This window comes from Rattus rattus, chromosome 15, assembly GCF_011064425.1.
Source record: "Rattus rattus isolate New Zealand chromosome 15, Rrattus_CSIRO_v1, whole genome shotgun sequence".
Classification (NCBI taxonomy): domain Eukaryota; kingdom Metazoa; phylum Chordata; class Mammalia; order Rodentia; family Muridae; genus Rattus; species Rattus rattus.
This window is the reverse complement of record NC_046168.1, coordinates 70,243,636-70,270,084: the sequence shown is the minus strand read 5'-3', so window position 1 is coordinate 70,270,084 and position 26,449 is coordinate 70,243,636. Positions and strand designations below refer to the sequence as shown.

At 49.6% G+C, this 26,449-nt stretch overlaps 2 protein-coding genes across 2 annotated transcripts; one reads left to right on the top strand and one right to left on the bottom strand.

Moving 5' to 3' along the window:
* Positions 1 to 981: 981 nt before the first annotated feature.
* On the top strand, positions 982 to 5,434 carry Il17b (interleukin 17B). Its single transcript, XM_032885888.1, has 3 exons — positions 982 to 1,043; positions 2,901 to 3,190; positions 5,099 to 5,434. Exons 1-3 carry the CDS (start codon positions 1,023 to 1,025, stop codon positions 5,328 to 5,330), a joined length of 543 nt encoding a protein of 180 aa, XP_032741779.1. The 5' UTR covers positions 982 to 1,022; the 3' UTR covers positions 5,331 to 5,434.
* Positions 5,435 to 10,797: 5,363 nt separating this feature from the next.
* Pcyox1l (prenylcysteine oxidase 1 like) lies at positions 10,798 to 21,550 on the bottom strand. Its single transcript, XM_032885864.1, is given in 7 exon segments — positions 10,798 to 11,783; positions 12,149 to 12,289; positions 12,533 to 12,744; positions 15,809 to 15,983; positions 17,146 to 17,331; positions 17,334 to 17,351; positions 21,409 to 21,550. Coding segments are annotated over 7 exon segments (1,482 nt in total). The 5' UTR covers positions 21,497 to 21,550; the 3' UTR covers positions 10,798 to 11,121.
* Positions 21,551 to 26,449: the final 4,899 nt, after the last annotated feature.

Genomic DNA, 26,449 nt, shown 5'->3' with positions numbered 1-26,449 from the left:
TGTGCCAAGCATTGTCATTTCTGACACAGCTTAGTTATTTATTCTTTGAAGTAACATCCAGAGATGTGGGAACAGACTTAGCCTTTAAGTAGGAGTCTGCGGGGGCCCACTCTTCCCAGGGTGTAACACCCATTATACAGATAATATAACTGAGGCTGAGAGAAGGAAGGCCGTAAGTAGTCAGTCACGCAGGGGATGGAGATCTCTCATGGAAGGTGGGCAAGTGTTACTCCATCAAGGCTACAACAGTTGGCTGTGAAGGTTTTAGGCATCTGCACCTTGGCCTGGGTGGAGCACACCAACAGAAACATGTCCATAGAGGGCTAGAACTGTGCAGAAAATATCCCAACACAAACAGTGTGGGATGGCATGTTGAGTTCTGGATAGGAACCAGGCCCAAAGTCCAACCTTGACACTGCTGATTCACTGTGGAATACTGGGGAAATCTCCTTCTCGTTCAGGTCTCAGTTTCCCTGCTTGTGACCAACAGGGTGGGCAGCCAAGCTCACCTGAGGCTGGTTGGAGTGGCTGGGGTTGTTTCTCTGGGAGATAGTGCTCCCTGGCTCTGGGCCAACCTAGTCTCAATACATTTTTTTCTCCGGACCAACCAGCAGCCCATCCCTCCTCCACCCTCACCCCCTTGCCATCCCCAAGGCAAACGAAGCCGATTGTCTCAGCTGGCGCTGTGGGTGCTGGCTGGTCAGCCAGCCGCAGGCCACAGGCAGAGGTGCCATCAGCCAGGGCCCCACCAGACACACAGGGCATTGTCCTTTTGGTCAACAGCCCCTGGGCACCTCAGCCTGGCTCCTGGCCGGCCCCCACACCCCTCACCGCCTGCCACTGTGCTAAGGCACAGCCAGCTGGGGGCCCAAGGCTCCCAGCTGACAGTGAGCCCACCCACCCACACCCCCCAGCAGCCCCCTGTGGAGCTATAATTGCCTCGGTCCATCCTGTTGCTGCCATTCTCTCTCTACGGCATCTGGGGTTCCTGGCCGGTGGCAGCTGCAGGCTGACTTAATGGGATGGACTGGCCACACAGCCTGGTACGTGGTGCTCCCCTACCCCACCTCCACCTTCTCTGTGAATGTTTCTTTCCCATTGATTAACGACTGCCTGTGTTTGGCTTGGAATCTGCAGGGACCAGCTCTGTCCTCTCCTCCAGGTCCCGAGAGAAACAGAGCTTGGTCTTAGCCTGCAGTCATGGCCCAAGGCCGGGACTCCAGTTCTGGACCCAGCCTGGCCACACTGAACCCCTTTCAGACAGAAGCAACTGGGGAGATCCAGACAGACTCAGGGAGGGACTAGGGTTTTTCCAGGCCTGGCTTCTGGAGTCTGGGCAGAATGCGTGATCTTTACGCAAGTCCTTCTGTCTTTGTTGCCCATCTGGAAATTGAGGGAGAGGCTGTCGAGTCTGGTCTGTGCTTCCCCTGCAAGGTGAGTTGAGCAGTGTGTGGGAAGCTTCACTGAGAAAGCCTGGAATGGCGGAAGTATTTCTGCAGCAGAATGTAGGACCAAAAGGAAGAATTTAGCAACCTGATTCACTGCGGCGGCGTTTACGCCAGCAAGTAGCTCTGCCAAGAGGGGCTATGCTGAAACTTGTTTCCAAGGATCAAAGCTTGCTGGGTAGCCTGGATAAGAAACCAGGCCCAGTCCCTGTGGACTGAGAGGTCCGGGGAAAGTATTGAGTCTGGTAAGAGGAAGAAGAGGAGGAGGAGGAGGAGGGAGGAGGAGGAGGGAGGAGGAGGAGGAGGAGGAGGAGGAGGAGGAGGAGGAGGAGGAGGGCGGCAGCAGTAGTGAGTGAATGATCTGGAAATGGAGTCTCAGAGGAACCGCACGCCAGCTCCATGCGGTGTTCCTTCTCGCCCACTCTTGTTTCAACTCATTTCCTTTCTGCAAAGCCTGTAAGCAGCTCCAAAACTCCTCTCACTCTTCCACATCCCTGGAAGAGTTTAGGCTTCCTCTGCTCGTGAGCCCTCCGTCTTATTCCATTGCATGAGCCTGTAGAAAAGCTGGGCCCAGCCACCTTGCTGACCCAAGCCAAGTGCGAGCCCCAGCCCCAGCCCCAGCCTCCAGCCCCTGTCCTGACTTGTCATTCCAGAACGCCCCTCCACCCCCACTCGTCGTTCCTGCTACTTTTCCGTCCCACCCCCACAGTTATCACAGCTGAGTTTCAGGGCAGGCTCGGTGGTGCAATCTATTCGCTCTGCTGGTATTCCAGGATGTCGTGACACCATGCAGATACCGACACGAGGGATAAAATTGTATGGAGAGGAGCTCAGTGCTCTCAGGGAGTCAGTGCATTGGGGGTGGGGCTCGGGGAAGCTAAGAGGATATCAAAGAACCGCAGGTCCAAGTACAATCACAGATGCATGAGGGGCACAGGGGTCAGGACAACTCCAAGGTGCTGAGGCAGTGAACTTGAGCCCACAGCTGTCCAAGGTGTTAGAAGGCAAACGGAGAAGGTAGAACTCTGATGGCAGAGGCCTGTGCAAAACCCTTCCTGCAGCTGCAAGAAACACGCTGAGCACAGGCACAAAGGAGTCGAGAGGATTGGGGGGAACAGGAGACCCCTGAGTGCCTCAGGACCGATGCCGGCCTTGGTGTGGTGAGATGACTAGAAGTCAGATAGGTTTTCGAAAGCCAGTTAGTAGGCAGTGGAACGATCCTGGCAAGCAACTATGGTCTACAGATTGAGTGAGTAGGGTGCATAGGGGGATTTTCAAGAGACACCCTATTTTAAGGACTTCAAGGTAGCTGTGGGTGTGTGGGGTGTTATCAGTGCCCAACACAAAGCGGGTGTCCATACGCAGGGTGGCCCATGCAGAGGCCTCTCTCTGTGACCTAGCTTTGGCCTAGAGAGACTTGGCTCTGGCCTTTGACCAGTAGGCTTCTCCCCCCAGCTCTTCCTTCTTGCCATCTCCATCTTCCTGGTGCCAAGCCAGCCCCGGAACACCAAAGGCAAAAGGAAGGGGCAAGGGAGGCCTGGCCCCTTGGCCCCTGGGCCTCAGCAGGTGCCGCTGGACCTGGTGTCTCGAGTAAAGCCCTACGCCCGAATGGAAGAGTACGAGAGGAACCTTGGCGAGATGGTGGCCCAGCTGAGGAACAGCTCTGAGCCAGCCAAGAAGAAATGTGAAGTCAACTTGCAGCTGTGGTTATCCAACAAGAGGAGCCTGTCTCCCTGGGGCTACAGGTAGGTCAGCCGGGCACAGCAGGCCACCTCTCCCACTGTCCCAGACACTGCGTTCAACACCTTGGATGTGGACGAGTTTTTTTTTTTTTTTTTCTTTCTTTCTTTTTTTCGGAGCTGGGGACCAAACCCTTGCGCTTGCTAGGCAAGCGCTCTACCACTGAGCTAAATCCCCAACCCCATGTGGATGAGTTTTAACCCCACATCTGCCTCTTACCAACTGTAAGGCTTTTGGTCAGTTGATTAGTTTTGCTGGGCCTCAGTTTCCCCAGCTGTCAGTGGAAGTAAAGGCCGTATGGACTCTGTAAGCTATTATAAACAGGCAGCCACATATAACACTGTCTTTATTATCCTCCAAGGGTGCTTCTAAGGGATTTTGTCCAGCACGCTTACTGGTGAGGCTTACATATTTCATGCCACATGGGTGCCTTCTTAATGTCTGCCTCAGAAACACCTCAGTGTTCCTGTGTTCACCCAGTCAAACTCCCTAGGACTGATGCCCAGATCACAGTGTTTTACTTGTCTTGCCTGCTTATGGTGCACAGTCCCCGCTTTGATTTGGGAATGTCTCTGCTGCTCTGGGCTGCAGAAGCAATGTCTGTGTGTCCGTCATCACCTTTTAGGTCAGCACGCAAAAGGAGTCCAAGATACATGAATTAAATGGAATAAAGAAATGGCTAGTTCACTTACCAACACAGTCTAGGGCTCTCCCAGCTATGCTAAGACTCTGGACTAGCACTGTTGGCCAGCACTGTTGGCCAGCACGTTCTTTAATAAAGTCCACTGTGGTAGCCATGTGACTACTGAACCACGTGGCTAATGAGACTAAAGGACTAGCATAGATTGAAATTTAAGCTGGCGTATGTAGCTGGTGGCTACTGTGCTGAGAGGTATAGCCCTGGAATGTGACAACAGAGTCAATAATGATTCTTCAGGCCACAGCGTGTTCCTACTTTGGCCGTGCCCATGTGTCAGTCAGGGAGATTGTAAAACTGTAGGCTTATTCAGGAGGTTTCCAATTCATTTCCAAGAAGCTCCCAAGCAAATCGAGGTGACTGAGGCCGTACGTTCCTAGGTTTAATTCTCTTACCTCTCACTCCTGTTTAACTAAGGAGGAAGTCGCGACAGAGAAGCAAAATGAATCTGGAGCAATCCCTAGAAGGCTCTGTTCCTTTTGCTCCCCCATGAATGCCTAAAGTTCAGGACAGAAATACTTATAACATGGGATGTGTATAAAAATACAACCCCCAGAATTCACAGAGTGGAAGGAGAGAGCTGACTCCCAAAAGTTGTCCTACAGCTCCTTGCAAGGTCTCCCTTGACTCAAACAAACCAACAACAGTTTGTTGAGCTGAGCCTGGTATAATTCCATCACTGGCAAGGCGGAGGCAAGAGGATTGCAAGCAGGTCAGCAAAACAAGACCAGCCCAAAAAACAGGAAAGGAAAAAAAAAAAAAGACAGAAACAAAAGAAAGAAAGAAACAAAAGTCCAAAGCGAACCACAACACTCCAAAACTTGTCAAATCTCTGAGGCTCAGTAACACAATAGAACACAGGTCTAGATTCTCTTGCAATGAATATTCTACACCCATGAGTGATCATTTTATCTCTGTAGATTAATTCCTCACAATATTAAAATAGGGTAGAGAAGGAAGAGGGATGACTTTCTTTTCCTCCCATAGTCCCCATGGTATCTTTCTGGCTGAAAGGAGGAACCTAGTTTTACAGACCCTGACTACCAGCGGCTAGCTTCCAGATTTGAGTCTCCTCTTTGAGAAGGAGGAGTTCAATACAACACACCCTGGCCGCTAGCCCTAACCCTAACCCTAACTGTGCAGACTCCTTGCGGTTGCCCTTCGTTGTTCTTCCTGGCGCTCACCCTGCCCTCTCTTGCCCACCCGCTCCCTGCAGCATCAACCACGACCCCAGCCGCATCCCGGAGGACTTGCCTGAGGCGCGGTGCCTATGTTTGGGTTGCGTGAACCCCTTCACCATGCAGGAGGACCGTAGCATGGTGAGCGTGCCAGTGTTCAGCCAGGTGCCAGTGCGACGCCGCCTCTGTCCGCAACCTCCTCGGCCCGGGCCCTGCCGCCAGCGTGTTGTCATGGAGACCATCGCTGTGGGTTGCACCTGCATCTTCTGAGCCACCAACCCTCAACCAGGTGGCTACTGCAACAATCCTCCCTCCCTGCACCCACTGTGACCCTCAAGGCTGATAAACAGTAAACGTTGTTCTTTGTAAAGGAAGGCATTGGGCTTGCTCCTTGTGACTAGGAAGCTAAAATTGTGTCAGAGTTGGAGACAGATTCCAGATCAGCGTGAGTGAGCATTTTCCCGGACTCGGCTTTCCAACAGTGAACTAGGCTATTAGAAAACGCTGGTCTGAGGGTGTAGCTCAGTTGATAAGAGTATCTGCCCAGCACAAATGAAGCCCTGAGTTCCATGTCTAGCACCATATAAACCCAATGGGGGTGGTCCACACCGGTAAACTCTGTGCTCTGGACGTGGGTAGGTCAGGAAACGCAAGGCCGTCCTTGACTACGAGTACAGCCTTGGATTCATGAGACTCTCTTAGGCAAACAAACACTGCTCTTATTTTTCTCATTTAAGATCGTGGCGGGCTTGCTTTGGGCTCCTAAGTCTGTGTAGCAGTGGTGTGATTGAAGCCTGGTTGTCTTAAGCCAATATGCTAGTCAACTAACGCAAAGTTACTAGGACTTTTAAGTTAGCAATTACTCTTGAGAAGAGACTGGCTCCAGGCTCTGCAGTGACAAGCTAGGGCTCAGCCTCTCTGGGTTTGATGGAGCTGATCCCTGTCGCAGACTGGTTGCCCTCCGTTCCAGGATTCTTTGCAGAACAGATCTAACCTCCCCCAGAGGACCTCTGCTTGCCAAAAAGGCATGAAAATATTTACAGTCACACACACACACACACACACACACACACACACACACACACACACACACCAATGAATGAATGTTTTATATATAAGAGCATTATATATATAATAGGGTTAATATATATTAATTATATAATATATATCCCAGAAGGGGAACTCTGGCTTCTTTTAAACACTCAAGAGTTGTAAGGCAAACTGGATATTTTTTGTGTTTTTTTTTTTTTTAAATCCAGCCACTAATCTGCAGTGCTGGATATTATGTATCCGTGATCCTCAAAATGTCAGCATGAGTCAGTCACCTGGGAAGCTCGTTCAGCCAGATGCTGGCCCAACACTCCGAGTGCTGACTTAGTTGGGGCTTGCTATCTTTCGCTTTGAGTACAGTGACTTCTTTTAATTTCTACCACTGTGAGTCTTGGCTGTTCCTTATGCTGCCATCTGTGACCAAACTCTGAGAAGCACTGGGTCACGAGCAAGACATTCTACTGACCAGCACGCGCAGTATGGAAAGTTATCCTAAGCCCCTACAGGGTTTTGCCCCCTGATGTTATCTCTTTCCCCTTGAAATTGAATCTTCCCCCCTGGGCCTTCTAACCCCACAGCAAATCCCCAATCAGCTGTCCTGGGCTCTAAAAATACCCTGCCTCCCCCCAGGACAGCTGAGGGGCTTGAGCTACTCTCCGTGAGTGAGTTAGCATTTCGGAGTTACCCTCCGGGAAAGGGTCAGCAGCCCCCTGCAGGAATACTTCACTCGGTTGCTTGAGCTCCTCTGTGTACTGCAGCTTCAATGTGCAGTGTCCTAATTGTCTGATTCACGAAAAGCCAATGGTTAGGTATGCGCCTGTCTGGGCCTGGAAAGTAACTTACCTTTTTTGGTATCGTTGTAGAGTGTATACTGGTTAAAATTACCCTGGGAAGCTTTTTGGCCTGGTTCCAGACACATGGAAAATACACTCCACGTGCCAGCTCATGCCGATCCCTTTAGCAGCTACTTCTGCAGGGGTTGCTTGTCTCTGAGACTCCCACAGATGTTCTCTGGGTCTTTTGTGCCTCTAAATACAGGGTAATCAAACCCAGGCTTTATACACGTTAACTACGAACTATACCACTGAGCTATCTGTCCACAAAGCCCTGTGCTCTCTGGGTCCAAGGCTTTACTGGAAGTCACCTTGGGGGAAGCTGAGCTGCAGAATTCCTGGGAGAGCACAGGTAGGTAGGTAGGAGGGAGTCATCCTTATTGAGGGCATGTCGGAACTCTGGCGATGTTTAGTATAGGCTTGTTACAGGAGGATGGTGCTTTCCCTATTGCTGGGTCCTCGTCTGCGAAATGAGCAGATGAAATTTCACTACCAGGTTCTTCTCCAGTCTACTTAAATCTATAGCCACGTCTTAAAAACAGTGTGATTTTTTTTATTATTTAGAGAGAGAGAGAGATAGAGAGAGAGAGAGACAGACAGACAGACATAGAGGGAGAGAGGATGTGTGTATGAATGCATACCGCATGCCACTGTAAAGTTCACAGGATTAATTCCTTCCACCCTGTGGGTCCTGGGATTGGACCGAAGTCTTCAGGCTTGGCAGCGAGTGTCTTAACCCACTGAGCCATCTTACTGGCCTGAAACTTGGCCTCTTCTTGGACCGGAGCAGGATAGCACAGGGACTGGGAAAAGTAAACCTAGAATCCAGAAACGTACTTGGGTCTAAAGCTAACTACATTTACTGTTTTCCGCTTGCCTGTGAGAAACTACCCGTCTGTGGGGTAGTGGCCTCGTCTGCCTTGATGGGCGCTGCACATCTGTACCTTACAGAAACACAACACGTAAATAAACACATGCTTCGAGGGACCTACCATCCACCCCTCACTTTCCTTGGTGCTGTCTCATGACTAGGTTAGGAGCACCTAATCGTGGCAACTCCTGAAGGTCGGCCATCTTGTGTCATCTGCTGTAGAAGGTAGAACATTTGTGAAGTTTTCTGTTTTTCTTTTTTTCTTTCTTTTCCTTTTCCTTCCTTCCTTCCTTCCTTCCTTCTTTTCCTTCCTTCCTTCCTTCCTTCCTTCCTCCCTCCCTCCTCCCTCCCTCCTTCCTTCCTTTCTTTTCTTTTTCTGAGACAGAATTTCATGAACCCTAGGCTGGCTTCAAACTTACAGTGTAGCTAAGGATGACCTTGTACTCCTGATCCTCCTGAATGCTGGGATTACAAGCAGGGATGACCGTGACTCAAGGCTTCCTGCATACTAGGCAAGGACCCTATTGACTGAGCTACATTAACCTATGTGCAGGGTTTTTTTTTCCTTCTTTTTTTTCCTTTTTTTTTTTTTTTTTTTTTTTTTTCGGAGCTGAGGACCAACCCAGGACCTTGCCCTTGCTAGGCAAGAGCTCTACCACTGAGCTAAATCCCCAACCCCTATGTGCAGGGTTTTAAGCGCTCCTTATACTGTACTGATGACTATGGACCACAAAGGTGGTGCCTTTTCTGTTTTACTGCCCAGACACACAAGCCTCTCTAGGCCTGGGGAGAGATTGCTGGTTCTGGCCAGAGAAGGCTGAGTTGGGCCCTGGGACCAGTTTTTGACTGACCTGTGTGTTCCCCTATTTGGAGTCTGTCCTGAAACTATGGTGACCATGAGTTGAACTTGAAGGCTTGGGCAAGCAGACCTGAGGGCATTGGGAGTGGCTCTGGATTGGAGCTGTTTAGCCCAGCCCATTCGGGCAAAGAAAGGCTCTGAAGAGTGCCCCCAGCCCAACCTTCCCAAGATGCCTCAGCCCAGCACTGGACCTGCCCTGGGGTCTAAACCATGCTCTCCTTGGGGAACTGAAGAAGGGATGGTTAAGAGTATGTTTTGCATTGTCTTTGGTCCTCTGACATACAATGAATACCTGAGCCATCTGACCAGTGAAAGACACTATCACATGTTTTACTGATGCCATTAAACTTGGGGACTGGATACACAGCTTTGACATGTGGGTAAGACCTCTGCTCCAGGGATTATATTATTAGAACCTGTTATTCTAAGAAAATCAGTCTACTCTGTTGTCCCCATTACTGGATGGGTGTCTGAAACCCGATCAATCAGCACTTGGCCCTTCCCTGGCCATGAGTGTTGGTGCAGGGCTGGTCTACATGGCCTGTGTTAGGAATTTGGCTCAGTGGCTGTGGAAGAACCTCCCAGGGGTTTCGGGGTGCTGTTGACAGCAGTCTTTGGTTGTGGGAGAATCTGAGAATTGCCCTGTGCTCTGCAGGTGGCCTCAGGTCATTTTAACCCATTTTGTCTTTACTGTTCAGACGTTTGTTTTTCTACTTCAACCAAATTTGTCTTACTGGCGTGCCAGTCTGTAACACCTACCACATGAAGATCACTTGTGCCCTAAAGACCATCTCTTCTCTGCCACTGCTATCACCTTCTGGAGCACGAGCCTGTCGTCCGAGTGTGAGCCTCCCTGCTCGGGAGGGGCTTCTGCTCCAGATTCAGACTTAGTCGAGACCTCAGACAAGTTATATGCTCACTTATGTGGGCTTTTGTCTTCCCTGCAGAAGGGAGCAGCCAGATGACTCTCAGGACTATCAGTTGGGCAAGCTTCTACGCTAGAATCCTCAGGTAGCAATGTTTCCTATGTGCACCCAAGCATCTCCCCTAAAACCCAGCTTAACAAATCTGAGTGGCCTGTGTATGTGTCTATATCTGCTTCTTCTGTGTGTCTGTGCGGGCAGGTGGCCCATACTGGCTCTATTTACTCCTGGGCTCCCTCTGTAGAAAGGCCCAGATCCGAAGGAACGAAGACAAGTTTCACTTCATTGTTAAAAGGCAAGTTTTGGGGGTGGGGTTGGTGCTGAGACTTGAACCAGGGGCGTCACACACACCAAACATATGCCCTTGAGTGAACTATGCCTGTACTCAATATTAATTTTTATCTATTTATCTAATGGTTCAGGGAGCCAACGCCCAGGTCTTCCCAAATGCTAGGCCAGCACTTTCCTACTGATCTTCATAGGTTAGAGAAGCAAAGCAATGATTCCCTCTTAAGCTAGAGCTAGAGAAAGCACCAGATTAAGCTTCAAAGAATCCCATCCCATGCTTCCTTTTGCCCAGCAAGGAGGAGGCTTTGGGGGTGAGGGAGGACCACTCCCTGAGGGCTTGTCTCTTTTGCAAGACAGAGCCATCGCATGACCCCTGTACCCTTGCATAAAGAGAATGGCCAGTACCTCCAGGGGATGTCAAAAGTGACCCTTCCTCCGAAGGCCCGGCTTGTTTCCTTCCACTTTTAATGGCAGTAGCGGGTAAACATTTCTCCCTCAGGTCGGATGAGGTTGGATCAGGTCGGAAGTGTGGAGATGGCCTCTAAGGAAGTTCTGAGCTAGAATCCGCTCCAAACAGCCCACCCTAGTGCTTTTACTTTCTGATCTTGCCTTTTGCTCTTAGTAGCTGGTTGTACATGCTTTTCTGCAAGGCTGTGCATTTTGGGAAGTTGGGAATGGAAGACAGAAACGAAATAAAACCGAGTTCTCTGCTCTATACCCCTTCTCAGTCATCTTGGCCTCTAGAGAGAAAATGAAGTCCGAAGTGGCTTGGAGGATGGATTTTTATTTCTTCTTGAAAAACAGTAACCAGGGGCTGGGGAAACCAAACCAATCCCCAGCTCAAAAAAAAAAAAAAAAAAAAAAAAAAAAAAAAAAAAATCACCAACAAAACCAAAACCCAAACTCCAGAAAACAAAACCAAAACCCTCCCCCCAAAAAAACAAAACAAACAAACAAACAAAAAAACCCAACCAACCAAAACAAAACAAAACAAAAAACCCAAAAACCTACTGACTTGAATTTGCTTCCCTTTTCTTAATCTCTCCCTCAAAAAATGAAAATAGGCAGCCTCTAGGAGGATCCTTAGGTAAGCAGACAGCAGATCACCTGGACCTGCTCAATATGTAAGGGCAGAGAAAGCCGCGCAGCCCGTGAATGTGACCTCGTCAGTCCTGTGCTGCTGGAGTGGGCTCCATCTTCAGTGTGGGACAGAGTTCCTGGGCTCTCCTCGGAGCCCTCACAGTTCAGTCTTGACCTTATGGATTAAGTCCTTTTGGTCAATCTTGTCCAGGTCTTGGTACCAGCGGTTATAAGCCAACAAAGCCACGTTCTTAGCTGCTACAGCCGCCACCTCCACGGAGCTGGCCGCCCACTCCAAGGCATTGAGGTAGAAGAGTTGATCGTGGAGTGCGAACTTTGGGAGGGTGCGGCGGGAGCCGTAGAGGGGGTGGGCCTGCCACTCCGCTGTCTGGACGGAGTAATAGGAACGGAAGAGGGTCTTCAGCTCCGTCCGGAAGAGGGGCTTTGGGGACTGCACTCGCCACACTGCTGCCTCCTGGGGTTGCTTCCGCCGGAAGCTGGTGGATATGTTGACAGGACAGATGTTGTCCAGAGAGCAGAAGAAGCTCGGGAAGTCTGTGGTGAGTATGTTGGCGAAGGGGAAAAGCTTAGGGTCAGGGAAACCGAAGTAGGAAGAGTTGAGGTAGCCATGGACCAGGGAGACCACAGTGGGCTGGAAAGAGCCCTGAATGTCATCAATGGGTGGAGTAAAACCTTCAAAGGTGATGTTACTGCTGCTGTTGTCCAGGTGCAGGGGTGTGGCAATGACCACGATGTCGTAGAAGTCAGAGCTGTTGCCCTTGTCTGTCTCGTACCCCACTTGGTACAGGGCTTTCCCTTCTAGCAGGAGAGAACATAAACGTTCATTTATACCCACCCACCTTCCCTTTGGGACCCAGCACTGGGGGTACAATGAGAATCTGGTGTCAGGGGTGCAGTCTCCTTTCCATAGCGATGTAGCTGCTGGACGAGCACTGACAGGGCTGTTAGAATGCCCAAGCCCTTCCTCTGGTTCTGCTGCTGACTGGCTGAGGAAAGGATGTCATTTGAATTCTCAGTGCTCAAAGGCATTGTAGCTACATGGAAGGAAGCTTCCTAGCTCTTTCTGTGAACCAAGACAGTGCCCTCTAGTGTTGGTAGGCCTCACACTGATTTTCTGAAAAATACTTCCTACAGGGACCATAACTCCTGCTCTGTTCACTTACCTGTGCTGTGCAGGGTCACAGAGGTCACTGTGGCATGGATCACAGTGGCCTTGGCGAGCTTCAGCAAACCAGAACAAACCAGCTTGTTGCCCCCTTCCACGGACCACAGGTTGCCCTGAGCCCCAGCTAGTGACATGGCTCCTGGGAGAGGGAGGACAGATGTTGGGCTTTCCTTCCAGGACAAGGCTTCTCCCAACCATGAGCATGGATAACATACATTAAATACAATGTGATTTTAAAATTAAAAACATGAAGAAGGAAGAAGGAAGGAAAGAAAGGAAAGAATGAGGGCAACGGTAATAAGCCAGAGGGGTTGTCATGGGACCCAGCTTGTTCTAAGGATATGGGCAGGAAGGAGAAGCAGGCTGAGAGTTACACACTCACCAGCAAAGGCGGGCATTGATGCTGACTGGCCATAGCTGGCCCGTAGGACAGCGGAGACGACATCATCAATGAAGCGCTGGGTGACGCCCACCTGAAGCAGGGACTCAGCCACGGAACGCTGGGTCATGTTGACAAAGGTGGCTTCCCCCAGTGAGTAGAGCAGCTCTTCTGCGCCCGAGAAGGCATAGCCGTGAGCCTGGTACTTGTAGATCCTAGGAGAAGCAAGGCACTGGAGTCTTGTGCAGAAAAGCTTTTAGGTCGGCCACCCATCACGAGGTCCTCCTGCAGGCCCGCCACTCCATCTCTTTGGCCTGTTCTGTGGCTTATACTGGGTTTATCTGAACCTCGTCACTGGTGGCCAGGGACAGCGCAGAGGTAAAGACATAGTCCAGGGTCCCACAGGACCTGGCTTCCTAGTGTGGCTCTGCTGCATGACGGTTACCTCACACTTCCTGCCCCAGGTGCTGATGTCTCTGAGTGCATTTTGTTTTCCCAGCTTTAATTCTGCTCTGGCTTCAAGGACCGAGCTGGGTGGATGGCAATAGCCTCATATCACTACTGCCCTCCCCTCTGGCTTGACCTGTCGGGGATCTCACTTGCTCAGAGCTCCTGTCTTATCCGCTGCCATTCACTTCGGGCCCCCAAAGTAGCACAGAAGGGAACCACCTGCTGCTACAGTTCTGGACTAGCTTGCCTTTGAATGGCTGCCTTGCCTGGGCTTAGCTTTCGATTTGGCCACTAGAGAGCAGTATGGAGAGGGTGGATAGGAATGAGGGACCGGAGGAAGACACGTAGAACTTGTTTCCACAACAGGGGACAGTCAGCACGGTAGGGTTACTTAAAAAACTGACAAGAGGGGGCTGGAGAGATGGCTCAGTGGTTAAGAGCACCGAATGCTCGTCCTGAGGTCCTGAGTCAGCACGGTAGGGTTACTTAAAAACTGACAAGAGAGAAAAGCATATGGAAGAAAAGAGAGGGCGGAGCACAACTGTGTCCATGAGGGACGTAATGCAGTCCCAGGACTTGGGAGGGTGAGGCGGGAGGGTTGTGAAAAGGTCTTACAGGCACGCCATGGCTGTGGCACTCAGGAACTCCCAGTAACTGCATGGAGCCTACAGAAGGTAGAGCCCTACAGGCCTTCAGTCACGGATGGGGAGGGGCTCACGGGGCCCCAGGCCACCCGAGGAAGCTAAAGACAAGTCAGGGCTGATGAAGAGAGACACTGAAGTCAGTGTCTTTACTAGAGAGGCCCATACTCCAGGACGGCTCCACACCAACCGCTGTGTGAGCAGCCTGACTAAAGCCAGTGGATGTCAGAGTAAACACAAAAACAGGGCAGAAGACGTGAAAGTGGGATAAGGACCTGGTGGGAGTGGAAGAGAGGCCAGTAAGAGAGAGAAGGGGGAGGGGGAAGGGAGAGGAGGGAGGAGGGAGGAGGGAAGAGGAAGGAAGGAGGGAAGAGGGAGGAGGAAGGAGGGAGGAGGGAAGAGGAAGGAGGAGGAGGGGAAGATGAAGGAGGGAGGAGGGAAGGGGGGAGGGAGGGGAAGAGGAAGGAGGGAGGAGGGAAGAGGGAAGATGAAGGAGGGAGGAGGGAAGGGGGAGGAGGGAGGAAAGAGGAAGGAGGGAGGAGGGAAGAGGGAAGATGAAGGAAGAGGGAAGAGGGAGGAGGGAGAAGGGAGGAGGGAGGAGGAGGAAGAAGGGAGGACGGAAGAAGGAAGGGGAGGAGGGAAGAGGAGGAGGAGGGAGGAGGGAAGAGGGAAGAGGAAGGAGGGAGGAGGGAAGAAGGAAGAGGAGAGGGAGGAGGGAGGAGGAAGGAGAAGGAGGGAGGGGGGAAGAAGGAAGATGGAGGAGGGAGGAGGGAAGGAGGGAAGAGGGAAGAGGAAGGAGGGAGGAGGAAGAGGGAAGAAGAAGGAGGGAAGAAGGAAGAGGGGAAGGGAGGAGGAGGGAAGGGAGGAAGGGGAAGGAGGGAGGGGGAGGAGGAGAGGGAGGAGGAAGGGAGGAGGGAGGAGGGAAGGGGGAGGAGGGAAGAGGGGAGGAGGGAAGAAGGAAGAGGGAGGGGGAAGAAGAAGAAGGAGGAGGGGGAAGGGGAGGAGGAAGAGGAAGGAGGGGAGGAGGGAAGAAGGAAGGGGGAGGAGGGAAGAGGAAGGAGGGAGGAGGGAAGAAGGAAGAGGGAGGAGGGAGGAGGAAGGAGGGAGGAGGGAAGAGGAAGGAAGAGGGGGGAGGAGGGAAGAAGAAGGAGGGAGGAGGAAGGAGGGAGGAGGGAAGAGGAAGGAGGGGGAAGGGAAGGGGAAGTAGGGGGAGGGGAAATTGAGACCAGAATGCATTACATACATGTATAAAATTATCAAAGAATAAATTAATTTAAAATGAAAGAAAGAAGAGACATCGGAAGTGCAGGGACATCTGGAGAATATCAAGAAGTCATGTCACCTTGGATGGCCTAATCTAGAGTGGAGAAGGACAGAGAGGTAGAGAAGGGTGCTATGGAACCATAGTAGGGCATCTGACACTGAGGAGGGTCAGTGATGGGGCCGGAGGAGCAGCCTCTCCTCAGGGCTCCAGGAAGCAGGGGGTTTACAGAAGAGGTGTGGCTGCTTGGCGGTGAGTACAAAACAGGTTCAGACCACCTGTCCTCTGTATCTAGAGGTAAGAGGAAGGGGCTGGCACTCAAGAGGAAGGAAAAGAGAATGTTCTAGAGCAGTGGTTCTCAACCTGTGGGTTGTGATCCCTTTGGGGGTTGAACAGTCCTTTCACAGGGTTCGCATAACAGAAATCCCGCGTATCAGATAATGACATTAAGATTCATAACAGTAGCAAAAATACAGTAGCAACAAAAATAATCTTACGGTTGGGGCTCACCACAACATGAGGAACTGTAAGAAAGAGGTGCATCATTAGGAAGGTTGAGAACCACTGTTCCAGAGAGGCTGCTGGCTGCCTCCCTCAGATGGCCTTACTCCTCAAGCTACCCCGCCTCTCTGTCCTCTTCCACCCGGGCGCCTCGTATAGGCACGCCGCACTTCAGCCTTTGTAAGTTACTGAGTTTGCAACCTGTGCTTCAGAACTTTGGTGGGAGGAAAAAATGGAGATTAGTATGACGTGGCCAGGCCCTGTCCCACACACTCCACAGGCTGGGGCTTGCTCTGAGCCTACATTGAATTGGGCCAGGCCCTTGGATTTACCTTCTCTCCCCTTTCACACTTTCCAACCAATCACTTCCTTCCTAAGAGCATTCCTAGTCTCCAAACAGGGTTCTGCGGCTCCACCCGGCCTCACCTCATGAACTTCTCCATGACTTCCTCCACCCACATCTGCAGCCTCAGGAAGCTGATGCCGTAGTGCCACCAGAGGCGGAAGAGGTTCAGCAGGTACCAGTCGGTTTCCTCCAGCACGAAGTGTTCTCCTCCGAAGATGGCGCTCCTGCCCACCACCTCACGCCGCTGTCTCAGCCCTGCGGGAGACCAGCAGCCCCCTCAGCTCCCCTTCAAGGACCCCAGGAGGCCCAAGCAGTACCTTGCTTGAGCTTTGGCACTGGGGCCTTCCTGATGCAAATGGCCGGAACTGTCTATTTTGTTCCTATACACTACTTGCCTAGAAGCAGCATGCTAAGGAGTACACTGAGAACATTCACTCTTCCTAGTGAATATAGAAACGAAGATGAAAACAATGTACCAGTTTGTATTTCTCTCAACAGGGATCTGCTTAGCCAAGAGCGAGGGGAAGGCTACCATTCCAGAATGTCTAAAGGCTGTTGTGACAGGGGCCCTGGCTTTGAGGTGGGGCCCTGACCTCACATGAGCTCCTTCTCGTTTCTCAGCTCTCCAAAGAACACTCCACTCATGAATATATATGTGTATAGCCATGATTTGGTCCCTTCTCCCCCGACCCCAACATGACATATACATTATCCTGCTCTGGAAAAACATCCTGCATCCTGGATAGTCTACTGCATTCTACTGCATGCTTACATGACATTGGGTTTGAGCCCCAGTACAGAGAGGGTGGGCCGAGAGGACATGTCAACCTTCTGGTATGGCAGACCCTGCTGTAGTGAATGAGTTTGCAAGTTCCCACTCTGTATATCCACAAGATCCTATAGGACCACTTCCGAGAGCTAGGACTTCTTGAGAGCAGACAGGGTGTAGATTTGGAGTTTAGATGATGCTGGCTTTGAGTTCCAGCTTTATTGCCTATACTGATTGTCATCTCAGCTGAGGTAAGTTAATGGTTTGAGCTCCAGTGTCTTTAGAGTGAGATCGGTCTCTCATCCTGAAGGCTGGTAGGGTTTGAGGTAATGTCCACATATCACCTAGTAGAGCACCAGGTATCTGGTGGGCAACAGGATGTGTGCACTGATGTAATTGTGTACTTAAGAGGCAGTAGGCTGAAAGGGAAAGACTGGTCTGGGGGGTCAAACCTGAGTTCTAATCCCGGCTCTGCAACTAACACTGTGTACCTCAGGCAAGTTCTTTCCCCTCTCTGGTCTCAGCTGCTCCATCTGTAAAATGAGGAGATTGGGCTAAAATGACTATCTGACCTTAAGGGTCTGGGGGAGTCTGGGCCCCCGGGAGCCTGAGGCACCGGGCACTGGAACCCCCATGATGGACACTCACCCAGCAGCTTGACGAAGTCCTGCATATGGAGGCTCAGAGAGTGAAAGGAGGCAGCTCCGCTCTCGTAGTTCTGCTTGTTGACGGAGATGGTGGCCAGGCGGCCACCTACGGTCCCTTTCTCATAGACGACAATTTGCACTCGGGGTCCAAAGTGTTGCTGAAGGAAATGGGCCACAGCAGAGCCCCGATCCCAGCTCCAATAACAGCTGTTGGCAAGTCCAAACAAGGCAGGGAAGGAGATGACACGAGAGAGAGAGAGAGAGAGAGAGAGAGAGAGAGAGAGAGAGAGAGAGAGAGAGAGAGAGACGGGGGGGGGCTGGTTACTTTTTACACACCCTGTGCAGAGCAGAGGCTCCTGGCACTTGCACTTAGTGGGCTTACGAAATTTCAAAGGGGGTAATTTCAGTCTGAGTTTTAAGATGCTCTAAGCTCTACAATTAAAGGGCTGCCCTCACCTACTACCACCCTTATCAGACAAAGCAAGACCCTAGCGGGAGAGAAGGAAAGAATCTCAAATTCTAGAATGTTCTGAAACATCAGATTGAGCCGTTCAGTAGTGGTGCACACCTTTAACCTCAGCACTGGGGGGGTGGGGGCTGGGTGGGGGGGAGAGGCAGATGGATCTGAGTTCGAGGCCAGCCTGGTCTACAGAGTTCCAGTACAGACAGGGCTACACAAAGACATCTCTGTCTAAAACAATCAGACAAACCAAACAATGAGAGCGATACAGACAGACAGAGTGGGCCAACTAGATGACTCCACGTAAAGGCATCTGCTGCCAAGCCTGGTAACCCCGAGTTTGATCCTTAGGACCTATATAGTAGAAGGAGAGAACTAACGTTTGTTCTCTGATCTTCACACAAATGCCGTGGTATGCATGTACCCCCTCTGCATATATCAATCAATCCATCAGTGTTTTAAAAAAATCAGATAATAAACTTAGAGTTTTATAAAATTCCCCCTCTCCTCCATTTCGCTTATTTCAGGGTTAACTGGTGAAAAGTTACTGACCAAACAAACACTTCCATTGGTGGCTAGAAACCAGTCCTTAGTCCAGGATCAGCACACTATAGCCCGCAGGCTAAAATCCAAGCATAGGCTTGTTCTATAAGTTTTACAGGCATGGGTCTTCCTTCCTTCCCTGTTTTTATTTATTTATTTATTTATTTATTTATTTATTTATTTATTTATTTATGTTTGTTTGTTTGTGACAAGGTCTCCCTAGGTAGATGAGGCTGGCCTCCAACTGATAGATATCTGCCTGCCCCTACCTCCCCAGTGCTGGGGTTAAAGGCGTGAGTCACCAAGACTGTCTGGTCTGGTCTGTTTTGAGATAGGGTCTCGCCATGCTGCTTAGGCTAGCTTTGAACTCCTAGGCTCAAGTGAGTCTCCCTCTCAGCCTCCTGATGCCGTTGACTCTGCCAATGAAGCCCACACCCTTCCTTTTACCTACGGTTGTGAGATGGCCTTCAAAGCCCCAAATATTTACTCTTTGGCTCTTTATAAACAAAGTGTGTCAACCTTTGGTCACAGTCCAGCCTACTACCTGATGCTGGTGGGAACCACTGTCTAGACGGACAGAAGTCAACAAGGAGCCCCGAGGGAGGAGGGTGAATTCCTTAAGAAACCCTTAGGTTGGGCTATTGCCTTCCCTGCAATTCTGTCTGTCCTCTATCTGAAACACTGCTTCCCTCTCACTGACAGCCCAGTCAGTATTCCTAACCAGCCAGGCAAGAAGATAGACTCCCTTCAGCTCAGCTTGCCCTAACCTCCTTCTAGGGAGAGGCAGGGATCTCTCACACATATTCCTACAGCACACTCTGCCTTTGCCACACCACATTCAAAAGGTTTGAGGACAGAGAGGGAGCAGGGTTATTCTGTGCCCAGACCCTGGCAGACAGCAAAGTCCACGAAATATCTACTGCATGTTGAAATAACCAACTCCTTTTCCTCAGTCCTTAGGAGTGAGTCACACCTTTAATCTTAGCACTTGGGAGGCAGTGGCAGGTGGATGTCTGAGCTCTGGGGCCAGTCTGGTCTACAGAGCAAGTTCCAGGACAGCCAAGGCTATGCAGAGAAACCCTGTCTCAAAAACCAAAACGTGGGGCTGGAGAGAGACGGCTCGGTTAAGAGCAAACTCTTCCAGAGGTCCTGAGTTCAATTCCCAGCAACCACATGGTGGCTCAACCATCTCTAAAGAGATCCGATGCCCCTTCTGGTGTGTCTGAAGACAGTGTACTTATAAAATGAATAAATGAATAAATCTTTAAAAAAAAAAAAAAAAAAACCAAAAACGTTACTTCCAGAAATACCCTTAGCTTTTTCTTAACCACTCTGCTCTCTTTCCTTCTTCTTGAGAGTCCCAAATTACACATTTTCCCCAAAGAAATGGTCTCCAAAGAAGGTCTGGGGGTGTTACCCAACTCCCACTCTCTAAGGCTCTAGGTAAGATGTCATGTCACTGTGAAGAGGTTTATGAAATACACCTAACAGACATTGTTTTGTCTTATAAGATGTACCAAGGCTCAATGATGAACCAAAGAGGGTTCTGGTTCCCAGGAGCCTAAGCAGCCAATGGGCAGAGACTCGTTACAGTCAGCTAGAATAATCCATAACCAAGTAGGACCTCAGGCTTTCAGGGTATCCTGAGACAAACCTGCATGCCCGTGAGAGCAGAAAGGACAGCGTGGGCAGGCCATCAGGGGGACTCTAAAGGGTCCCAGGGCCACCCAGAAGCATTGAGATGAAACCCTGCTGGAGCCTGAGGACTATGCCCTCAAATAGGAAGCATCCTCTCCTTCCTCCTTTCTAGGTCCTGTCCACAGCACCAAGGGGTTGAAGGCGTTCAGGCTGAATAGCTAAAGGGTAGTTTGTCATCAGTAGGGGAGGACTTGGGTGATGTGTATCTGGGGACAAGCTGGAAGGAGGCAGGATGCAAGTGTTGGAATCACCATTTGGTTCTGCTGGGAGGGGTCCTTGCCGCACATCTCTAGGAAAATGGGCACTGCACATCCCTGGTCCCTGCCTGCCTAACTCTTCAGTACCCTGCCAAGTCTGCTCCAAAGTCAGTCTCCATTAGGTCTTCTCTTAATACCCAACCCCCAAGATTCTCTCTCCCATGGACTCTCAGTCATGAATCGATTCCCCAGTATGCTTTTGGCAACTTTTTAACCCTTTGTGGCCTGTTGGAGTTTTCTTAGACAATTAAACTTTAGAATTTGTACTGGTCCAGGCACGTCTATGATGTCCCAAGGCACTCCCACCTGCCCTCCCACAGCTAGAAGCTCAGCATTTTCGGTTGTAGGAATTCATATACAAAGAGATTTGAGAAGCTCTGAGTCATGCAGAGTGAAAACAAAAGAAAGAAAGAAAGAAAGTTGGGAACAAATGCGGAGCTAGTGACAATGACTACACAATGGGGTATTTAGTGAGGTGTCCCCAGGCCTGCAGTTTATTTTGAAATGCACCAAAATGTAAGTGGTGTTAGTAGCAGGAGTGGGTGGTGGGCACATGAACAAGATTGTAAAATGTTTTCAACTTTGCAGTATGCCTCAAGAACTTCGGAATGAAATGTTGGGGGAAAACCACAGAACTAATCATTTTAAAAAAGAAAAAAAAAAAAGGTCGTTAAGAGTTCTATATATTGGGCTGCGGAGATGGACAGTGCTTGCCTAGCTAGTCTGAGGAGAAAAAGTTCCCCACTCTGTCACTCAACAAATCCACCCCCAGCAATCTATTGTTCTGTCCTGTGGAAGGAACTGCCTTCTACAGACCGGAAGTTCTGGTTAAATGTTACTCTTCCAAAGCCTTTTTTAGTTTCTGCAGCACCTGCCAAGTGCTCTCCGGACACGGAACTTTCTCATTCTAAGGAAGGGCCTCTCGTCCTTCAGGAACCACAGCCATAGCCTCTGCTACATAAAAGGCCCTCAGCAGATCCCTGCGAACGCCACCGCCCGCCCTGCTCCTGTCTTGTCACCCGCGAGCTTCTCTAGAGCAAATGTGCAGTGACCATGTGCTTTGCAGACAGCAAGCTGTCAGTGGCTATTCCTGCCCAGGCCCCCTCCTTCCCAGGAGACCCTCTCCTCGTGTTCCAGCCACCCTCCCCATGGCCTCCTCCCCTATGCACTCTTCTTCCGCGCCCAGCAGCCCCTAGCCTCTCCTACACCCAGTTCATCTCCGGAGCAGCCCTCCCCTAACCCCGGTCACCTGCGAACCCTCTTCCCGCCCGTCCTCAGTGAGCACCCCACCGCATCCTTCCCGCACCGATTTTCCCCGGCGGTGCGTCTCCGCCTGCAGCGGCGGCGGTGAGAAGTGTGGCCAGCACGGCGAGCAGCGGGGCAGCGCGGGCCATGGCGGGTGGTGACCAGGCAGCACGCTGCGGATCAGCCTCTAGCGGTTGGCGCTCGACTGTGCGCCCCGCCCTGGCGCCCCACTGGCGATCCGGCCTAGCAGCCTGGCTGGTCTCAGTCTTTCATTGGTCGAGCAACCGTCCTTCTGCAGTACGAAGTCCTCATTAGCTACATCTGTCTCAGGGAGAGCTCAGCCATTGGCAGCGACCCTGTCCCTCCTCCTTGGATGCGGGTTCTTCATTGGTTGGCTCATTCTGCTCAGGCGCAGGTGTGCCACTTCTTTGGATCTCAACATCAGGACCAGGGCCCAGCTGCTGGAAGATGCACAGAAGGGAATCCAACCAGTTACTAGCTCTGTAGTGTCCCTTTTCTGTGTCTGTTTCCAGGGGACAGAATAATCTGCGCTCTTTCTAGGTTGTGGTGATCACGTGAGATAACAGAGGGGGAAGTCCTTTGGGGGCTTGTCTTTCCAGTGCTGTAAATTGCTGACCAAGCTGGCGACCTGCAGGACTAGACGCGCTAGCGTGTGCTTAAACAAGCCGGTCTGCGTTATATCCTGAATTTTTGGTGTTTGTTTTCTTCCAGTTTCTACATTTTACACCTGCCTTCTACCGTCTCTCCCCTCCTTTATTTTTAACTATTTAATTTAGATAGAGGTAGCTTTGGCTGTCCTGGACCTCACTGTGTAGTGTAGGATGATCTCGATCTCCCGATCCTCCTGCCTTCACCTCTCAAATGCTGGGATTATGGAATGCTCTCCCGTATCTTTGGAGACAGGGTCTCACTTGGTAACCTAGAACGGCTATTCTCCCTCAGCCTCTCAGCTGCTGGGAGTACAGGCCTGAGCCACCATACTTGTTTTAAAATTTATGTGCTCGAGTGTTTGCCTGTGCAGCACCTGCAGCCTGCACTCCTCTAAAATCAGAAGAGGATGTAGGATCCCACGAAGCCAGAGTTACTCAACATGGATGTGAACCATCATGTTCAGGCTGGGAACTGGACCTGGGTCCCAAATGCACAAGAGCAACAAAAGCTCTTAACCACTGAACCATCTCTTCAGCCCCTGTTCCTTATTTTAAATAAGCATTTATTTATCATTGAGTCAGGTTCTCTTATGTGCTGACCACTTAGGGTTTTTTTTTGTTTGTTTGTTTTAGTCATATTGACTCTAAAATTTGTTTTTTCTTTATTTTGTAAAACTGGGGTCTTGTGTTCATTGAATCTAAGATGAATTTTAGTTCAATTTTTATTCTTTACATACATTATGTCCTGACTTCTACTTCCACTTCTCCCAGCCTCTTCTCCTTCCCTCTCCCCTAGATCCACTCCTCCTCCATTTCACTTAAACAAAACAAAACAGAAAACAACAACCAAACAAAAAACCAAGCAGGTCTCTCACGGAGATCAACCAAACATGGTGTAACAAATTACAATAACACTAGGCACAAACCCTCATTATCAAGGCTGGACAAGGCAACCCCAAGTGTAGGCAAGAGTCAGCGATCCTCCCCCCATTCTTGCTGTAAGGGGTCCCACAAGAACCCAAGCTATGAAACCATAATATTATATATGCGGAGGACCTAGCTCAGGGACATACGGAGTCCATGATTGTCACTTCAGTCTCCGTGAGCCCCTATAAGCCCTGCTTAGTTGATTCTGTGTGCCGTGTTATCGACCCCTCTGGCTCATAGTTTTCCTTCCTCTTCTTTGGGGTTCCCCTGGCTTCACCCAGTGTCTGGCTGTACCCATTGGTTCTTATAACCCTACCAGCTTATTGCTAATGCATGAGACAATCAGGCTTTTCAAAAGAGCTGGTTAAGAGGAAAAGCAAGCAAACAAAACCACACAAATAGTTGGTACTGGGGTGTAATGAACCACTCTAAAACCAAAGTAATAATCTTTTAGTTTGCCCACAAATGTACAGGGTAGCCCCACTTGCACGATGGAGCCACTGGTGGACAAGATGGTCTTCGCTCAGCTATTTTTTTAAGGGTTGATCCAGAAGCCCAAAGTGCCATTTTCACTATTATCACATGGGTCAAACAATCACAAAGCAATGAGAAGACTTGAGAATGAACTCAGGAACTAACCTTCAATGTGTCAAAAAACACTGGTGTCCTTTTAAAGATTTGTTAATCTATACGTGTGGGCAGTGCCTTTGGAGGCCCGGGGAAGGCAATCAATCTCCCAAATTGGAGTTACAGGCAGCTGTGATACCACAGTGAATCTGGTCAGTTTCAGGAACTTCCTAAAGAAATTTTGGTTTACTTCCCCTATAATGATCAGGATTGAATGCCCCTGTGCATATAGGACATTTTTAAAAAATTAGTGATTGATGGGGGAGGCTCCAATCCATTCCCAGGTAGAGATACCCCTGGGTTGGTGGTCCTGGCTTCTGTAAGAAAGCAGACTGAGCAAGCCAGTAAACCAGTAAGCAGTAGTCCTCCATGGCCTCTGGAACAGCTCCTACCTCCTGCTCTCTTCTTTCAATGATGAGTGATAGGAAATGGAAACAGAATAAATCCTTTCCTCCCCAACTTACTTTTGTTCATGGTGTTTCATCACAGCAATAGTAACCATAAGAGTCAGTGTAGCGATGGGTAAGTCTGAGTGAATGTGTATTTTGATATGGATACAGCCTGCTGAGGACAACAGGGCCAATTAGTTGGTCCATGGAAAACTGGCTAAACTTTTCTCTGGAGTCTGAGTGTCTATGGAAGACTCAGTGTTTGCAAAGACTAGCAACCATGGCTTTCTCCTCCTGGATGCTTAGTCTGAGATTGCTGGACTCCAGACATCTTTGAGAATAGTTAACTCCTCCCTTGTGCTTATCTAATAATATTCACAGGCTCCAGTGGTAGTGGCAACATTAGAGAGGCCCATCTGATCCCAGCTTCACTGTGAGTACATGTGTATGTCTGTCCTTCCTTCACTCCCTCCCTAGCCAGGGTTCCAAGGTTCAAGCACACAGGTCACAGAAGGTTAGCTAACAACAATCATAATCCTCATCCATCATCATCATCATCTTCTTCCTCCTCCTCCTCTTCCTCCTCCTCCTCCCCCCTTCTTATTCTTACTCATTATTATTAATGCTCTCAATCAACCAGTCTTTAGGCAACTATAAAAATGTAAGAAAAACAATGTGACAATCTAAGCAATACTATAGGAGAGCTTATTGGAGTCTCATGTACTCCTCACAGCATCACAAATTATAACCATTTTATAAGCAGGGAAGGATTAGTAACAGAAGTCACAGCGACCAGAACTGGGCTCAGAGTCTATACCAAGAGCCTGAGTTCTACTACACTGTAGGCTTCCTCCCTTCTTTCAACTTTTTTTTTTTTTTTTGCTACAGCTTCATCTCGTTCTGAATTCATGATTTAAGTCTGCAAAAACTACAGAACAGTAAAAAAAATATACTACTAACCTACTTGCAAAATTATATGGAAAGATCAGAACGCTCTTTAGATAACAGAAATTCCTAAAGTTACAGTTCCTCCTAGTTTCCTGTCAAGGGCAGCTAGTAACTCCAACATAGACACGCCTCCTTTTCTTACTGTCTCCAGCTGTCAATCTGGTAGAAATGAGGCAAGAGGGGGCAGACTCCAATTGTGGAATTTCACTGCTTATTATATTTACAATGTGCACCTAGTGGAAGAGTGAAATAACGACTTGACAAGAGAATCTTCTGACTGCAGAGGGTGCTGGGAATAAATCCTGGTTCTCTGGGAGAACAGCCCGAGTGTTCTTCACCACTGAGCCATGTCCCAGCCCCGGTAAGTGTACCCGCATGGTGGTTTACAACCATGTCTAACTCCAGTTCTAGGGGACCTGACACCCTCTTCTGGCCTCCGTAGGCACCAGGGATGCATAGGACAGACTTACATGGAGACAAAACGCGCACATAAGAGAGTCATAATTGTTTTCTAAAGTGGTTATTCACTGATCCCGGTACACTTTATACCATCTCCAAGCCCTACCTTTGCCTAAGGGTTTAGATCTGGTGGAGATGGTGAGGACCAAAGAAAGATGGCTTCATTTAAACACATCTTACTCATGAGGGTCCCACCTGAAGATGGCTGGAGGTCTGAGACTAGAATATGCCACCTCAAAACATTCTGTGGTATATATTGAGCTGATATTATTTTGGGAAACTGCAATCACGAGAGTACTCAAAAGGCTTACTTTTTCCTTTTTTTAATACACAAGTTGAAAATTTGTATATTTACAATTGTCAGTTTTATGTATCAAAGGACCTCCCAATGTCTACAAGACCACCTTTACTCATTATAGTTTTCTCTGCTCTTCCAGTTTCTAGGAGACCTAAGCCCTGTTCTGTAGATGAGGACAGGATCTAAGCATCAATTTTCTAAGTCTCGAATTTTGTGGAATTCTTGTATTTATATATACAACAGAATTTGGTTCTTCTAGTAATCCAGTTTATTTTGTAGTCCAATTAAAGTGTCTAGAAGGGTCGTCTCTCACTTGAGTCTGGCCTTCGAACAGACTGCATTTTTAAGCTTCAGCAGCAGCAGAACGGGATGTTATAGAATTCATATACCTTCCCCGGGAGAAGTCACTCCATCTCTTAGGCATTAAAAAGGAAAGCTCTTTTAGTGTCAGCACGTGACTGCTTCTGGCTAGTGGACAAAGGGGAAGCGGCCCTGAACAGAAACCCCTTGATATACTTTCCAGACTCCAAGTTATACTTTGAGTCATTAACTACATTTCAGTTAGAAATTCCAAGATTTGGTTGTATGGACAAATGGGGTAAATTTACAGTGTAAAGTACTGTTATGGTTATATCAAGACAGACCAGCACTGCTTTTCCCAGGCAGCCGTTAATCTGGGCCATCCTGCCTGCCTGCCTGCCTGCCTGCCTGCCTGCCTGGGAGAATTATGCTAAGAGAATCGGAGTGCTTCTTTTGCTAAATTCTACTTAGTATTTCCTAAGC

What these genes read in the sequence shown, in the direction of transcription:
- Il17b (XM_032885888.1), top strand. Translation starts at nt 1,023, where the DNA reads ATGGACTGGCCACACAGCCTG. An exon ending in TGGACTGGCCACACAGCCTG is followed by an intron (nt 1,044 to 2,900) that starts GTACGTGGTGCT and finishes TTCTCCCCCCAG; the next exon opens with CTCTTCCTTCTTGCCATCTC. An exon ending in CTGTCTCCCTGGGGCTACAG is followed by an intron (nt 3,191 to 5,098) that starts GTAGGTCAGCCG and finishes CGCTCCCTGCAG; the next exon opens with CATCAACCACGACCCCAGCC.